This window comes from Lachancea thermotolerans (genome assembly GCF_000142805.1).
Source record: "Lachancea thermotolerans CBS 6340 chromosome E complete sequence".
NCBI lineage: Eukaryota > Fungi > Ascomycota > Saccharomycetes > Saccharomycetales > Saccharomycetaceae > Lachancea > Lachancea thermotolerans.
In genome coordinates this window covers 285,473-302,193 of record NC_013081.1, presented here as the reverse complement: position 1 = coordinate 302,193, position 16,721 = coordinate 285,473, and the positions used below count along the sequence as shown (strand labels likewise).

General features: G+C 42.5%; 6 protein-coding genes across 6 annotated transcripts, besides 3 other annotated features; all 6 read left to right on the top strand.

The window, feature by feature from the left end:
- Positions 1-263: 263 nt before the first annotated feature.
- Positions 264-1,565, top strand: KLTH0E03344g (M20 family metallo-hydrolase; the record flags this gene model as incomplete). Its single annotated transcript, XM_002553582.1, has 1 exon — positions 264-1,565. One exon carries the CDS (start codon positions 264-266, stop codon positions 1,563-1,565), a length of 1,302 nt encoding a protein of 433 aa, XP_002553628.1.
- Positions 1,566-1,769: 204 nt separating this feature from the next.
- Positions 1,770-2,186: a long terminal repeat.
- A 588-nt stretch (positions 2,187-2,774) lies between these two features.
- Positions 2,775-2,921: a long terminal repeat.
- Positions 2,922-4,169: 1,248 nt separating this feature from the next.
- Positions 4,170-4,976, top strand: KLTH0E03278g (KLTH0E03278p; the record flags this gene model as incomplete). The annotated part of the gene is made up of 1 exon (XM_002553581.1): positions 4,170-4,976. The coding sequence occupies one exon, from the start codon at positions 4,170-4,172 to the stop codon at positions 4,974-4,976; it is 807 nt and encodes a 268-aa protein (XP_002553627.1).
- A 196-nt stretch (positions 4,977-5,172) lies between these two features.
- KLTH0E03256g (KLTH0E03256p) lies at positions 5,173-7,197 on the top strand (the record flags this gene model as incomplete). Its single annotated transcript, XM_002553580.1, has 1 exon — positions 5,173-7,197. One exon carries the CDS (start codon positions 5,173-5,175, stop codon positions 7,195-7,197), a length of 2,025 nt encoding a protein of 674 aa, XP_002553626.1.
- Positions 7,198-7,466: 269 nt separating this feature from the next.
- On the top strand, positions 7,467-9,032 carry KLTH0E03234g (allantoate permease family MFS transporter; the record flags this gene model as incomplete). Its single annotated transcript, XM_002553579.1, has 1 exon — positions 7,467-9,032. The coding sequence occupies one exon, from the start codon at positions 7,467-7,469 to the stop codon at positions 9,030-9,032; it is 1,566 nt and encodes a 521-aa protein (XP_002553625.1).
- Positions 9,033-10,625: 1,593 nt separating this feature from the next.
- On the top strand, positions 10,626-12,035 carry KLTH0E03212g (M20 family metallo-hydrolase; the record flags this gene model as incomplete). Its single annotated transcript, XM_002553578.1, has 1 exon — positions 10,626-12,035. The coding sequence occupies one exon, from the start codon at positions 10,626-10,628 to the stop codon at positions 12,033-12,035; it is 1,410 nt and encodes a 469-aa protein (XP_002553624.1).
- A 113-nt stretch (positions 12,036-12,148) lies between these two features.
- Positions 12,149-14,932: a mobile genetic element (DNA transposon of KLTH part of the newly discovered ROVER DNA transposon family of the Kluyveromyces:degenerate copy).
- Positions 14,933-16,089: 1,157 nt separating this feature from the next.
- KLTH0E03168g (RidA family protein) lies at positions 16,090-16,536 on the top strand (the record flags this gene model as incomplete). Its single annotated transcript, XM_002553577.1, has 1 exon — positions 16,090-16,536. The coding sequence occupies one exon, from the start codon at positions 16,090-16,092 to the stop codon at positions 16,534-16,536; it is 447 nt and encodes a 148-aa protein (XP_002553623.1).
- Between the last annotated feature and the right edge of the window lie 185 nt (positions 16,537-16,721).

Here is a 16,721-nt window from a genome sequence, read left to right as displayed (position 1 = left end):
TGGATTCGTGGTAGTATTTGTCATTTCCAATCATCATCAAAACCGGCTGGATTCAGGACGGGGATCGTGACTCGTTTACAGTTGCGTATTTGACCCTTGATTATAATCATCACTCCACACAGATAGTACTTGAGATCGGAAAAGTCACGAAAATGCCGATCTATATTTTTATGGTATACTTAAAAACCGGAGAAAATTATGGACTGTATTCCAAAAAGTTGTGTTTTTGGAGAGAAAGCCGAAAACACTGTGAGTAGTCCTAAATGAGAAACCAATCTAAGTGCCATTCTCTGAAAATAAAAAAAGGACGCCTTAATCAAACTATAATTGACACAGGGGAGCGCTTTGGTGGTGTTGAGCGATGGGGAAACAAACCTCACGAATTTGGGATGCGAAGGCTAGCTGGTACTAGCGCGGATGGTGCCATGAGAAATTGGTTTGTAAGAGAATGCCGCTCGTTGGGTTGCGATATTAAAGTTGATCAGATAGGCAATATTTTTGCAATTTTTCGTGGTAGAGAAAAGGGTAAACCTACCGCTATTGGGTCACATTTGGACACACAGCCTCAGGCTGGTAAATACGACGGAATCTTAGGTGTGCTTGCGGGCTTGGAGGTTCTGAGGACCTTCAAGGAAAACGACTTTGTTCCTCATTATGATGTTTGCGTTATCGTTTGGTTCAATGAAGAAGGAGCTCGCTTTACGCGTTATTGTATGGGTTCCAGCGTATGGGCTGGGACTTTAGACCTAGAAGAAGCTTATGGTATGCTATCCGTTACAGATGTGAAAAGGGAGTCAGTACGTGACTCATTACTCAATATTGGTTACTTAGGTGATGCGCCGGCGTCATATCTCGAAAATGGAATTGATGCTCATTATGAGCTTCACATAGAGCAGGGGCCAGTACTGGAGGACGAAGAAAAAAAAATTGGTGTTGTTACTGGAGTCCAAGCCTGTTACTGGGAAAAATTCACTGTCTTTGGGATCGGTGCCCATGCAGGCACTACACCATGGAGATTGAGAAAAGATGCACTTAACGTTGCACTAAGAATGATCATCAAAGCTGAAGAGGTTGCGCGCAAATTCGGAGGGCTTTTTACTTGTGGCATGATCGACGTCAGGCCTTATTCGGCAAATATCATACCTTCTGAGGCATCTTTCACTCTAGATTATAGACATGACTTTGACGAAACACTTTTCAAAATGTTGGAAGAAGCAAAAGCGTCCTTTAGTCAGCTTGTGGAGTCCGAGGAGATGTCTTACAAGTCCGAGCGCTTGGCTTACACGCCTGTTGTAAATTTCAATCCTGCATGCGTGAAGTGCGTTTCAAAATCTGCTTTGTCTTTATTCAGGGAGATAGCAGTGAAGAACATGCAATCGGGTGCAGGGCACGATTCTTGCCAGGTTTCTACTCGCGTACCAACTTCAATGATTTTTGTTCCTTCAAAAGACGGCCTTTCCCACAATTATCGTGAGCACACTTCGCCTGAGGATGTTGAAAGTGGCTTAGAGGTCCTCTTAGGAGCCGTGATTAATCATGATACATTAAGGGCAGAAAGATTGTAGCACTATTCCTCAAAGAAATTTATACACTGGGTACAAGTATCAGAAAAGTAAATAATTCAAGGGTTGTGAGTTTATGCGCTTAACTTCACAACTACAACAACCGGTGTGAGTCCGGGTTGTTGGTTGAGTGGTTGCCAAGTTTGTTGGCTAGTGTCGGATATACTGATGCGAGTCTGAGTCATCCGTTGAGAGATTGTTGAATTCTATTGAGGCGAGTCTGGGTCATTGATCGAAAGGGTCTCAAATTCCTTGGCTAGGGTTTCCATTATGATCTAAGTAAACTACTTCGTGGATGATGGTACTAAATATCTCCCCGTTCTTTCTTCAGTCTAAGATCTATGTCTTGCAAACCAAAGAAATCATCCGGATTTATACAAAATTTCTGGGACGTGGCTGAGTCTTAATCGTAAGGTGATAATTGTACTGATGGCACCACTCATTACCTTCTCCAAGCCACCACGGTCTGATCCGGACTATGAACGGTCAATTTGGACCTTCTGAGTGCCTTAGGTGGGTATCCGTCGTATTTATGGTATGTCCATGTGCCATATCATTTCATACCAATATGTCATCATGCAACTTGGCACTATCACACACCAACGACCCGATCACAATCTGACATAAGGAAGTAACAGTTACATTACCATGTATATCGTCGAGTGGCTGCGTGTGGTCCTCAGGTTTACCGGCAGAAATTTCTTAATCGACTTTGGAGATGCTAAACTCGGCGTGTCTTTCTTTTTGTATTCTCTCTTCCTTCATGTCAACTTTGATGGCAAGGACAGCTGCCGGGTTCGGAGCAAGCACGAATCATAACATAAGCTCACTCTTCCTAACACAAAGGCACTTTTTATCCCGAGATTGCTCCAAATCTCTACAATTATTTTTTTTTTGGCATCGCGAAGATATGCTTGAGCGAACTCTAGTTGCGATAGTGGGTGGTATCATGTTAGCAGCGAAAAAACCTCTAACGTATGTGGGGAAAAGATTAGAACCTCACTTATCCGTGCCGTGCGTGTACCACGATACCAACAAATGATAAGGATTAGCCGGTGTGATAAGTTCAGTTATCGCCCAATTGCATTAAGGGTTTACAGATCGGCAATTCTGCATCAATTGTCCGTAATCTAATCAGAATACTAGCATGCAACACTGTATACTCCTGTGCGCCTCCCGAGTCTGATAGAATATAGGACATTACAAAAATGATGTCAGATTGTGATCGGGTCGTTGGTGTGTGATAGTGCCAAGTTGCATGATGACATATTGGTATGAAATGATATGGCACATGGACATATCATAAATACGACGGATACCCACCTAAGGCACTCAGAAGGTCCACATTGACCGTTCATATATCCAAACCAGACGATAATCACTAGGGACAATGGAAAGCGGTGGCACTAGCGCTGTCCTCGTCTCACTGTAAGTCTAAGCCACACCTTAGGTGATTGCATAAAATCCGATGGCTCGGTCGAGGAAGTAGTTGTGATCCTGAACTAGAGAAGTCACGGGGGGATAACTACTACTATCATCCAAGAAATAGATCAATAAAATCATCATGAAAAATCCAGCCAAGGAATTTGGAAGACTTTCAGCCAACGGCCAAGACTTGTCAATAAAAATTATTTTTTATTGGGGCGAGTCTGAGTCGTTGATTGAGAGCTTGTCAAAATCCTTGGCTAATTCTCCAATAATAAGGCCAGTGCGCTGCTTCACGGATGATAGTAGTAATTACCTCCCCGTGGATCCTCTAGTAAAAGACTAGAATCCTGTCCTCAGACGAAACCATCGGATTTAATACAATATTTTGGGATGTGGCTTAAGCTTTAGTATGAGGCAAGAACTGCATATCTGGCGCGACTGCTCCCGTGGCATCAATCCTCATTTTTCTTAACTTACTAAGCTCAGCTTCTTTCTCCGGCCATTGTTGTGGATGTCTCTTTGAGTTTTTATCTGGGTTCGTATTATGATCATAAGTTGTCGCGCCTTATATCATGTTTTACTCATGTGTCATTACGCAATTTGGCACTAAAACACATCAGTAATTCAGCCATAGCCTGACAATCTGACAGAACTATACACAAATTCCGCTTATCCCAGATCATTGTTTCACAAACTATGTAAAAGTTACCTCGTGTAAAGGTTTTACCAGTCGGTGTAAAGTTTCATCCTGAAGTCCGGATTTAAGCGCCATGAAAAGAGAACAGTTTCCTAGATTGTCGCTCTACAATTCCAAACTACTAACAAGTGCTTTCTCGTGAAGTGTGAATTGTCATCAAGCTTTAAGTCCGCTATTACAGAAACTACATCTAGTGCGTGATGTCTCCGCCACTTCTCACGTGTTGAAACGAGCCTTGATTCCACAAACATTTTCGGGAGGTATTTAACATGCGGGTTGGCGTCATTAATCTCCGATAAGCATGGCGATAGGCTTAATTTTAAAATACCCGATCAAATAATAATTTCCCTATAAACGCCTGGCTGTTGAGCAATTTGTTTCCAAAGCCGTTTTCTTTAAAAGTCCAATCTTTTTCCATCTTCACCCGTTTATGTGCAACTTCGCACCGTGCATGTAGATTCATCCTACCATATCTCTAAGAAATGCCTTCCGGAAATCCTGTTTTAGACTCTGCGACGCGTAAGAGCTTAAAAGCTCCAGTTTTTAATAACCTATATGAGAAACGCGCCTGGATGCTCGAACATATGGCGGGAGTTCTTCGGATATTTGGACGCAAAGGGTACAATGAAGGATGTGCTGGCCACGTCACTATAGTTGATCCAGTCGACCCAACTTCTTATTGGATCAATCCGGTCGGGGTGCATTTTTCAATGATAACTGTCCGCGACCTTGTTCATGTCAACGCAAAGGGGGAAGCTATCGGAGGCAGTGAAGCACCCTTCAGCTTACCAGGGTTCAAAATCCATTCTCAGATGCACAAAGCTAGACCTGAAATTTCATCAATCTGCCATGCGCATACCTTTTATGCAAGGACCTTTTCGGTGTTTGGGAAGAAATTGGAGATGATGTCACAAGATAGTTGTCTGGTTCACAACAACTATGCCCTTATGGCTGACTACTCTGGCGTTGGCCTTGATGAGGTTGAGGGCGATAAAGTTTCAAAAGCCCTAGGAGATAAAATGGCGATACTCCTACAAAACCACGGCTTGATGACCGTTGGCAAGACAGTCGATGAGGCAGGATATCTGCTCATATTGCTAGAAAACATGTGCAAAGCTCAACTTCTTGCAGACGCGGCCGCTGGCAATAGTGCCGCCCTTAAACATATCATTCCAGATAACGTTGCAAAGAGCGCATTTGACGTGATTTCTGGACCTGACAGCTTGTATGCTGCTTTGCAGCCAGATTATGAACTAGAAGTGTACTTATCGAAGGGAGATTTTCTTTGAGATCGAATCGCACTCTCCTACAAATAGAAATATATAATTTGTGTTTTGTCACCATCGCGGTACAGAAGTAGTTTGTTTTAAGTCATGTTGTGCCATTGAAGATTCGTTGGGGTCAAATTTTTTAAACTTATTATCTAAATTTGTCGATCCTTTCTCTGATATTCATATTAAATGCAGGCAGTGAGTGTAACCCATTATGCCACCTGAGAAGGTCGCGAAGGAAAGAAAAAGATCAAAGAAGGCATGCCAACGTTGTAGCGCTCAGAAAGTAAAGTGCTTGGGGGAAAAGCCGCCCTGCAGAGCTTGTGTTCTATCCAAAAACCAAGATAATTGTATCTTCCCGGTGAAGCCCAGAAAAATAACTGTACTGGACACCGATGTCTACCAAATGGAACAAAAGTTACAGAAACTTCAGTCAGAATGTTCTCGCTTGAAAGGTCTAGCTGCAGCCGCGACTTGTGAGCCCAGCGAGGAAGCCGAGGATTTGGACCCCCTTTATCATGGCCCAACAATTTGCACCGACTCACCTGGAAAGTCTTCAGGCTCTAATGTGGCTGGTAGTCCCTCATGTCAAATATTTATCGGCAATCTTCAGTGGCGTATATTGGGCGATGCGACTAAACAAAAATTCGACGAGAGAGCCACGAATAATAATACCTCTATGGCTGCCGAGGAGGGCAGGAATTGTTTGAAGCGTATACACTTAAATGACAGGGTAATTAACACAAAAGAAGCCTTCGAGGCTCCGGTTCTGCCCCTGAAGGCCTACGCGCTTGAAATGGTCCATACGGTTTTTAATTTCTTTGCAAGAGAGTACGGGCTGTTTTCAAAAGCGGGGTTTGAGGCTCGCCTCAATGAAACCTACAAACATCCCAATTCTCAGGATAGCGACTGGCTTGCTTACCTCATGATTACCTTTGCTGTCGGAGAGCAATATATGAATGAAGCTGGCCTAAAGAATCAAATCCCAGGCATGTGTTACTACATATCTGCTCTCAAGTACTTTCATGAGCCAATAGAAGAGCCTAACTTAGATTCCGTGAGAACTTTGATTTTGATTGCGTTTTATTCGCAAGGTCTGAATAGGATGAACTCTGTGTATGCATATACCGGCCTTGCCTTATCCACTGCTGTAGCGCAAGGAATACACCGGCAAGCTAACAATCATCAGTTCCCAAGAGCTGAGCAAGAAGCAAGAAAAAAAATTTGGTGGACAGCATTTCTCATGGACACACTTTGGGCATCTAGGCTTGGGCTGCCGCCTCATTTTAATTCATGTGACATAGACATCGAGCTACCTGACGAAAGTATGTCTACAGAGGATGGCTTCGATCCGAAGTACTTGATTGCTAACACGCACTTAGCACTTCTTGTCCGTTCCGTTATGAGGGAAGTTTATGGTGCAACTCGGGAAAGCTTTGTTGAAAATGTGTTTTGCAATCTAAAGCGCTTAGAGATTTTCATGGCTAGCCTAAAACCTGAACTCAAGACCTACACTACAGTTGCCAAAGACAACCGATCAACTGCGAATTTGCACTTGCGGTACAATCAACTGATCATTTTAACTGTGCGTCCACTCTACTTATCACTTTTGAAGGATCCCAAAAAACGAACCGAGGAAATCGATCGTGCGATAATAAAGTGCACTGAAGCAGCTGCAGCTAATGTCGGCATCTTATGTACTCTTTTCGAGTCCAAATGCTTCTCAGCGTTTGGTTTTTTGGAGGCACAATGCTGTTTTTCGTCAATCTTGATCCTTATTATGGCAGTGTTAGATGGGCATTCTTTTTCAGAATTACCTGTGGCTGTATCCTTGAACAGCTTCATGAGCAACATTGGAAACATCACAGCGATTGACAACCACTGCCGATTGAGAACATTGATCGAAGTTCTTCCTCGCTCTCAAAACCACAGTACTACGGCGACCGCAAAGTCAAGTGTCCAGTCCTCCGCGAAGCCAAATTCGAAAACTACCCCTCCTGCTGAAACAAATTCTCGCATTAAATCTACGGTTACCGAGTTTTCTAACAAATTTCACGTGCAGGACACTTGCTCAACTGCTACTTGTCAATCGGGAAAGTGGCCTCTTGATCCCGAGTTGGAGTTTTTAGGCAATTTAGATGAATGTTCTAACGGATTCGAGCAACTTACTCCCGAGACCGCAAGCAACATCTCTTCTAATCTTGGGAAATGGGACAGCTTTATCAGTAAGAGATCATAAACGAATCCTTCGTTTTTACTTTTTTTCCCCCGAATTATGTTCGGTAATTATGCAAATTTACCGAGAGTTGGATTCATTCATTATCATTGAAGATCAGAGGTGTTTCGCGAGATATGCACTGTGAGATAACATGCCTCAGCTTCACTGCCGCCATGTGAGTTCGCGAGTACAAATATCTATTCAAAAGCCAGTCAACAATAAGAGGCATTATTATTGTGGTTATTTTGTTTTTAAATACAACAGGCTTCTCTAAAGGTACTCAGTGTCCAATGCTGTCACAATTTAAGCCCAACTCACCGGTGTTTGAAATGGAAAAATCTTGTGAAAAACAACACAAGGTTATGACATCATCGGAGGAGGTCGCTTTAGGGGAATTCGAGGAAGGCCCTCTGTGCTCCAAAGCCGGTGTCGACCTCGGCATGGAAGCAGCGCAAGAATCGATGGGGCTGCAGGTGGATGAAGTTACCAACAAAAGGCTTTTACGCAAGGCGGATTGCTATATTTGCACCATGATGAGCGTGGTCTATGCTGTGCAGTATATGGATAAACAAACTAATTCTTATGCATCCATTATGGGACTCAGGAAGGACTTGAAAATGCACGGAAACCAGTACAGTTGGGTTGGAACTTGCTTTTACTTGGGGTATATGATTTTTGAAATCCCAAGCTCTCTTGCCCTCCAGCGCTTTCCAATCGCTAAGGTTAGTGCTGTTTTTATTGTTCTTTGGGGGTTTGTTCTGTGTATGACCAGCCTTCCCAAGAACTACGCCAGTTTTATTGCTACCAGAACAGTTTTAGGTATACTCGAGTCTGCAGTGACTCCTGCCTTCATGCTTCTCACTTCTCAATGGTACAGACGTGAAGAGCAATTCTTACGAACTTCAATCTGGAGTGCCTCCGCTGGCTTGGGAGCTATCCTTGGATCCTTGATAGCATATGGTTTAGCTGTTCGCGACCCATCAAGCCTTCCCATCGCTTCTTGGAGACTGCTTTACGTTGTTTTGGGAGTCGTCACTATAGTTCTTGGTGTCGCCTTTTTTTTTGTTCCTGATACTCCAGCCTCTGCTTGGTTTTTAACAAAAGAAGAGCGTTTGCTTACCGTTGAAAGAATTCGTTCGAATAAGCAGGGATTCGGTAATAGGCATTTTAAGAAAAATCAGCTAAGGGAAGTTTTCATGGATATTCGAACCTATATTTATTTTGCAACGATGGTAGCAGCTGAAATACCGAATGGCGGTATCGGAAATTTTGGCTCTATTATGTTGACAGATATGGGCTACAACAGCAAGAGGGCCTTATTGATGGGCACTCCGTTTGGTGCGGTGGAGTTTGGCGGCATTATTTTAGTCGGGTATATTGCACAAAAAAAACAAAAACGCATGGCTGCCGCTTTCTTCAGTTATTGTCTCAACATAGTATCCGGGTGCTTGCTGGCCTTTCCCTCAAATACCAATGCTCAACTTGCAGGCTATTATCTTCAGGGAATGGCAGTGATCGGATGGATTTGTTTCATAAGCTGTGTTTCCTCCAACACCGCCGGCCATACTAAAAAGGTTGTCACGAGTGCTATTTGCATGATTGGTTATTGCGTAGGTAATCTCATCGGGCCACAAACATTTAAGTCTGCTGAAGCACCTCATTATAAAAGTGCCAAGATCGCGATAGTTGTCTGTTTTGTTATCTGCTTATTTTTGACTGTTTTACTCTACTGCATCAATGTTAGAGCCAACAAAATCCGTGACGAAAAGAACGAGAAACTCGACTCTTCCTTTGTAAATTCCGAGTTCGCCGACCTAACTGATTTTGAGAATCCAGAGTTCAGGTACAGCTTGTAGACTTCTATGGTCAATTTTAAAAAGTCTAAATCAGATATAGATATGACAGTACATGGGCTACAAGGGTCGTCTCTGAGATACAAGGGCATATGAGAACACTGTGCATTGTACAAACTAGACCTTTTATTAGTCATTATCATGAGCATAAAAATGAGAGTCCATCGAGGCTTTTAATAAATGCCCTTGTCGGATTGTGATCGGATAGCTGGTGTGTGTGTGTGATAGTGCCATATCGTTTCATACAAATGTGGCATTATGCAGCTTGGCGCTATTACACACGCACACCAGCTGCACGATTACAATCCGACAAAACTAGTTTTACCGTACTTCATTAAAGCAAAATAAATGCTCTTTGGTTTTTCGGAAAGCGGGTGATAAGAGTGTCAGAATTCGACCAAATCATTGGTGTGTAATAGTGCCAAATTGCATAATGACACATTAGTATGAAATGACACAGCACAAGGACATATCATAAATACAACGGATGCCGAACTAAAACATACGAAGGGATTCATATTGACAGACATCTTTAACTTTTTCAAGTGTACTGAATGAGTTTCTTAATATTGAGAAACAGTAGGTTTCGCAAAACCCTCAAAGATACTCTTGTTGCGATGCAAGATCCCAGTTTCTCACTAATAGTCCACTAGATTTTAAAATAAGCCTTTCGCCACCATCCTCAGCCACAAGTTGCTAGAGATACTACTATTGTTGTCGTTGGAGGTAAAAATACTTCTGCATTAAGTAGCCGCTACGTTTTTCACTTGAGCGTTCAAACAAATGAGAGAAGCTATCAAATAGGTTTGTGAGTTGAGATAACGTCGGACCACAGCTGGATTGCCTACGTATAACAGTACCGAGTTGCGTAACGACACAATAGTACATACAGATTTGAGACTGGACCATTCAATCACATATTAAAAACTTTGACTAAGGTTTAAAGAAAGACCTAGGCAGGTAGCTTAGCAATTTCCAAGTCAAAGTCTCAGGCTCACCTCAATAGTTGAGGTTTTGGTGCTAAAGGCGCTTTCGAATCAAGGAACTGAAATACCGGAAGTACTGTCAATGCCGAGGCAGCACCCATTGTGCCATGTGCTCCGTTCTTGACAAACTGCAGGGATATCATTTCCTCTAGTCACGTGATTACAGATCGGGTTTTCTTCAAAGTTGCCGATAATAATTTCAAGCTGGCACATGCGGCGTGCTGAGTCGTAAGAAAAAGTTCCGCTCAGAGTTTACATTTCCGTAGGGTGATCATATCTTCCTCATATGGATGTAATTGGCAGGTTTAGCGGCATATCTGCACTCTCCTCAGACCCGCATAAACATCTTGTGCTTCCGCTATGAACTGCCGTTCTTAATATGTGTTTATTTAGAACGCTAGAACTTGCCCTTTAGGATTTATACCACGACTCTTATTCTAGAGCCCTCGATACACTATGGTTAGTTACTTCGTTCTCAGTTGCACTTGTGCTGGCAACATATGACTAAAACATTTTTGAAATTGAACAGCCATTTTTTGATATAAATGGCACACTCCTTCACTTCCCTCATAGCCTCTACCACCCTCCCACTTTCTCAAAAATAAGCTTCATGTATAAGGCACCATCAAGATTGTTAAGCAAACGTTGCGTCTGTGTAAAATTGGACCTCAAAAATATTACGCGTTCTTTCAATAACACATGCGTTGCGGCTAGTTGCGAAGATATGACTGTGGAAAGCCCTCTGAAGATTCAGTCTGGCCGCCTAAATCAAACTATTTTAGAAAGTGGAGACCGTTTTGGCGCCGCTTTCCGCTGGGGAGAGAAGTTCCATGAATTTGGTATGAAAAGGCTGGCAGGAACAAAAGAGGATGGCGCTGCCAGAGATTGGTTCATTGAAGAATGTAAATATCTCGGCTGTAAGATCAAAGTTGACAAGATTGGAAACATTTTTGCCACGTACCCAGGCAAAAACGGCGGTAAACCAACCGCGGCAGGCTCCCATCTTGACACACAGCCAGAAGCAGGAAAGTACGATGGAATTCTAGGAGTCTTGGCTGGGTTAGAAGTATTGCGCACGTTCAAAGAAAATAAATTTGTCCCAAATTATGATATATGCGTCGTTTGCTGGTTCAATGAAGAGGGTGCAAGATATGCGCACTCTTGCATGGGCTCCACTGTCTGGGCTCAAAACATGCCTATTCAGGAAGCGTATGAAATGAAATCGATTAATGAAGAAAAGCCTGAAAGCGTTTATGAGTCATTGAAAAATATTGGTTACATCGGTGACGCTGCTGCCTCTTACAAAGAAAATGAACTGGACGCTCATTTCGAACTACATATAGAACAGGGCCCTGTTCTGGAAGGCGAGAAAAAGGAAATTGGAATTGTGACAGGAGTTCAAGCATATCATTGGGAGAGAATAACTGTTGGCGGCGTGAGTGCTCACGCAGGTACTACCCCATGGAGATTGAGAAGGGACGCCTTGCTAATGGCTTCAAAAATGATTCTTGCTGCAGCTGATGTGGCAAAGCGCCACGGCGGTCTGTTCACTTGTGGAGTTATAGATGTCAAGCCCTATTCTATTAACATTATTCCCTCTGAAGCCATTTTCACAATCGACTTTAGGCACCACTTGGATGAAAAAATGTCTGAAATTATCAATGAAACTAAAGTTGAATTCGACAAACTGGTAAAGGAGGGCAAGACTGCTTACAAGGACGAAGTACTGTTAACCTCTAAGGCTGTGAAGTTTCACGATGTTTGCATTGACTGTGTGACAAAATCTGCTCTAGCTCAATTTGATGAGAGCAAGGTCATGCAACTATACTCAGGTGCTGGTCATGACTCTTGTCAAACTTCGAGTCGTATTCCAACTTCCATGATATTTATTCCCTCCAAGGACGGGTTGTCTCACAACTATTATGAATACTCTTCTCCGGAAGAAGTTGAAAATGGTTTTAAGGTTCTATTGCAAGCAATTGTTAACTACGACGAATTGAGACTTCGCAGGGGGTATTAGAACGCTATCAATATTCAGAACTGAGTTAGCGTAAATACCTTATTACGTATCTAAGCTTTCGTCAGATGTATTTGGCACGGAGGTAAAAACCAGCACTGGGGACGGATCTGGCTAATCCGGGGATTCGCGAATCCAGTAACGTTACACGGGGCCGGATTCGCCAATTCTAGAGAATCACTACTTTTGTACGAATATGCGCTGGACAATGATGGTAACGTGCGTTCGTTAGCTACTTGGGGTTTATGTAGATTTGGGATTTGGCGATTAAATCAACCTTCACCCTTATTGTTAGTTTTCAGAACTATCACTAGAGTCGTTAGGCGGAATTGTTATGGTTTGGCCAGGCTGGGATTCTGACCTTATTGTGAAATCTGAGGCGTTATAATCAGATTCTTCGTCTTCGCTGATCCAAGATTCCAATGGGAGACCTTTGACCTTATTCATCCTTGAACTCAAGTCAAAAAATTTCATTCGGTTTCGAATTATCATAGTTCGCCTTAAGTTTTCGCTCGCAAGCGAAAATCTGTTCTCAAGGACTCGCTTGCTGATAGAAAAAGCATCTCTCGACATCTGCAGTCGAAAGCTTCGTGTGATAGAAAGATAAGGCCAGCGAACAAAGAGCCCGAAAGCGTGACTTGTTACTGAGCCAGTGCCCCAAATAATCACTTCCAGTTTCCACAGGCTCGTCTAAATATATTTGCCATTCACTTCTAACTGTAGCATTACGCATGGCAATGTTCCTCACATGGGATCTTTCTAGATTTCTGAGTACTCTGAACTTGTTGCCTCCGGTGCCATGAGAGTTGGCTGTAGGTGACGTTAGATGCGTACGGTTAGAAGAAGACAGATGGTTCTCTTTAAAACCTTGGATGCAAAGATTGACGTACCTGTCAACTGATTGCAAAACTTCTTTTTGGAATGACTCACCAAAACTGTTGGTCAATACGAGTGTTTTAACACTTGGCTGTAGGACATGCGCAGCCCAGAAGCCAGATTCAGCATGCACTATATCCCTGTATTTGTTAAACTTTGACCTTGCACTTAAAACAGCAGATAGCAAGACATGATGTGTTTCTCTGGGAATAGATAAATGTGACTGTTTGAGTCCAATGTCTTGCAGCTCCTGACTACTGGCCGAGCCATTTTTCAAGGTTTCGCAAGCTTCAAAGTACTGATTAATGTGCAAGTAATACTCGATTCCCCCCAGGGAGATTATTCATAGAATCATCTTGTAGCATCATTGTAAACTCCTTTAAAATGTGAGTGAGCCATACAAAGAATAGGATAGCCACCACCTCATCTTGCTCATAACAGAATATTGACCCATCCTCTTGGGATAGCTGATAATCGGGATCAAACCGGTTGTCAAAGAAAAATGCCTTTACTCCTTTAGAAACTTTGAGAAAAGTTTCGGGCTGGTGGCGGCGCGAGAGGAACCTCGTATTAATATGCTTAAGAATCGTGAGTGGAATGTATGATCGCACTTTTCTCCTCATGTAGACATTACTTTTCAAATAGTATGTGAGCTTGTCGATCCTCGACAACAATTCGCTGTAATGTTTTTCCAAAAGTTATAGCAAGTCAAGAAAAACACGGTTCAAAACATGATTCATGCACCTGATTTTTACGAGACCTCCCTCGAAGCTGGTTCCAATGCCCTTCTGAAGATCTTTGTCCAGAGTCTCAAGCATAGCGAAGTTGTTTGAGCCATTATCCAAGGTGATGCTACCTATATTGTGGCTGATTGAATATCTCGAAAGAATTCTCAGTAAAGCTGTCTTTATATTATCAGCAGTATGCCGCTCATCGCTCAGATCCACGAAATCCAGAATGTGGGTGTTGAGATTTCGGCCTGTAGTGATGTCTTCCGACATTAGCGGTGACTTTCTATCTAAGTTGGGACAGAAAGAAACAATCACCGCAAGAGAGCTTTTTTGACTGGTTGAAGTCCACATATTTAGCAAAAGGTTCATGTTGTGTGAGTATCGCAATGCATGCATTAGCTGCTGATTAAACTCCTCTTCAAATTGGGCTAAGAGCCTCACCAGCCCCTTCCGCGATGAAATTACCATGTTTCCTTTTACATCGTGAGCGTTAAGTAGCGTTTTCAGTACTGGTGTCTCCACAAAGCTAAATGAAATGAAGCCCTCAATAAAGACATTCAGAAGGTGAATTTTTTTTATGTTTAAGGTGAGAAATGACATGAATCTCTTAGTAAAAGGGAATGGCTTTTTGTTAACTGAGCGAACTGTTGAGAAACTGTCTAGAGGCTTCTGTTCATAATGCAACCGCCATTGAAATAAATCATAGTCGCTTTTGTGTTGCCGCCTGAAATGTCGAATTATATTTGAGGAAGTAGGGTTTCCCTGTAGATAAAATTTGTGGCCACATTTCTCAAATTTGCACACTGCAAAAGGCCCTGGTTCATTAACCTTTGTAACCCAGATTCTATAAGGTGAAGTAACCAGCCAAGAATAAAATTTCTTATTTTGAATTTCGCTCGTGGGAAATTCCTCGAAACCAAATCCGAACTCTTCTCTAAAAGATTCCTCAGTTCCCAAAGCTTTGTGGGGGTTCCGCTTGAGGGTGTTGATTGATAATCCTCGGGAATCTGCTTTGAAACGGCTATCGGAGTCATTTGAGCTACTATGGTGATGAAACTGGTTAGATTGGACATTAGGGTCATGAACCCCTCTTTTGTTTGTGCTAGTGTACCGCAGGCTCTAAATAGGGAATGGAATGACCTGATTGATGGCTGCCGTGCTGGCTCTTTGAATAGGAAGCCACGTCATTTCCTGGCGCACTATTGGTTCAGTGTTGTTTGAAGGGGGAAGTTGCAGTATTTGGCTTATCAATGATGTTGAATTATCAGTTGAACTCCTGCTAAAACTTTGCCGCACAGTAGAGCAAGCTGCAAATCTTTAGTACTACTCTAAAACGTGTTAAAGAGAGGTTAGAGCTGGAGGAAATTGTAAGACAACTATGCTTCTAGAAACTCCGAAATTGAAAAGCATAAGAATGCCAGGGCTCGAGGGAAAAACTACAATTGTAATCGCTTCCATGAAAGGGGCTATAATTTTGAACTGTAATACACCGAAGCGTACTTCAGAAGGCTTACAAGACTTCGTGGGAATCAGCTTGGTCGCATTGCGAAATTCTTAAAAATCCTCCTTACCCAAAATATCGCCAAATCTACCCCAAAAGTTTCAGCCGTCTTTCATTCTCATGGTCCGATAAAGGGGTGACTGTGCTTGAAGCCTACTAATGGAACCTGAGGCGGAGAAACAGTGGCAGCTTCAAAAGTTTAATCAACGAAGGCTAATTGGAAGACAATTTATTGGATGCAGGGCAAATGAACCATTTTCGGCGTATGCTTCTCCCGAAGAGGATTTGAACACAAGTACGCGGAGTAAAAGGAGGCCACTCTGTTGAACGGATGATTAGGAGAAGGTAGTTGCTAAACGGGCGCTGATAAATCTCTATATGGAGATAAATACCTTATGTTCTACCATTAAGAATGCATATAGATACCTTATTCTCCCAGTTCTCGGTCATAACCCGTCGTAAGATAAAGAAGCGATTCAATCGAATGGCGTACTTACAAAAAATTGCCCAATGCTTCCGAGTAATGATAAAAGCAGTAAACGCTCATCTTGATACATGGCCGCTTGAAGTGATAAAGCTCGTGAATTACCAAGAGTGCCTTCGTGGCATCGTGTCAGATCAGTTGATAGAAGACTTGCTACTTAAGATTTTATATTTGTTACTCAATAACTGGACTTTTCATGGAATCAAACTTCTACACCATCGTAGTGCTTGTTCCCGGTGTTCACGATATGATAACATTCTTGTGACGCAATGGGGAAACGTTGATAGTTGTGATAGGTGCATGCGTTAATAGTGACAGCATCCACTTGAGGTTGGCATACCTATCGTGGGTTCTGTCATACTCCCCCCACCACAATTAGTCTACGCTTATCAATAATATTTTTAGAAAAGCAGCTGTCGGCAATGGGCAAAATCTTAGTATTAAATCGGCTCGGGATCTCTTGATATGGCTCAATTTATTCTTCAAGTGCCAACCTTCATCTACCAACTACACGACCTAGGCACTTCTATCATGGTTGCCAAGAAAATTACATGGGAGTCTATCGAAGGAAAAGAACATCCAACTCTTTCACCTGCGTTTGTTAGCAATGGTCATGTTTTCACCTCTGGAATAATTGGATCTAAATATGGAACAGGTGAAGTTTCTCAGCAAATTGAAGATCAGGTTCACTTAGCAATTCAAAACTTGGAAAACGTTTTAGCTGTAGCTGGGTCTTCTCTTGAGCAAGTTTTTAAGGTAACAATGTTTATTTCTCATGCTGAGTACTCTAAAGTTGTGAATGAGATTTACGGTCAGTATTTCCCTCAGAAACCTGCACGCAGTTGTGTTGTAGTTGCATTTATGGATGCAGCCATTAAGTACGAACTCGAGGCTGTCGCTACTCTTGAATAAGCGGCTTTTTCTAACAAATAAATCAAACAATCGAGCCTTTGTTACTTTCGATAAAAGTTTCTCGCAAGTATCTTTACGTAGTCAATCATCTCACCATCTGTTGCATAGTAAAGTAAACAAGTACGCCCAAAAATGAGGCACTTTATTCCCATGAGTATGCAAATAAACATGCTGAACTATGAGAA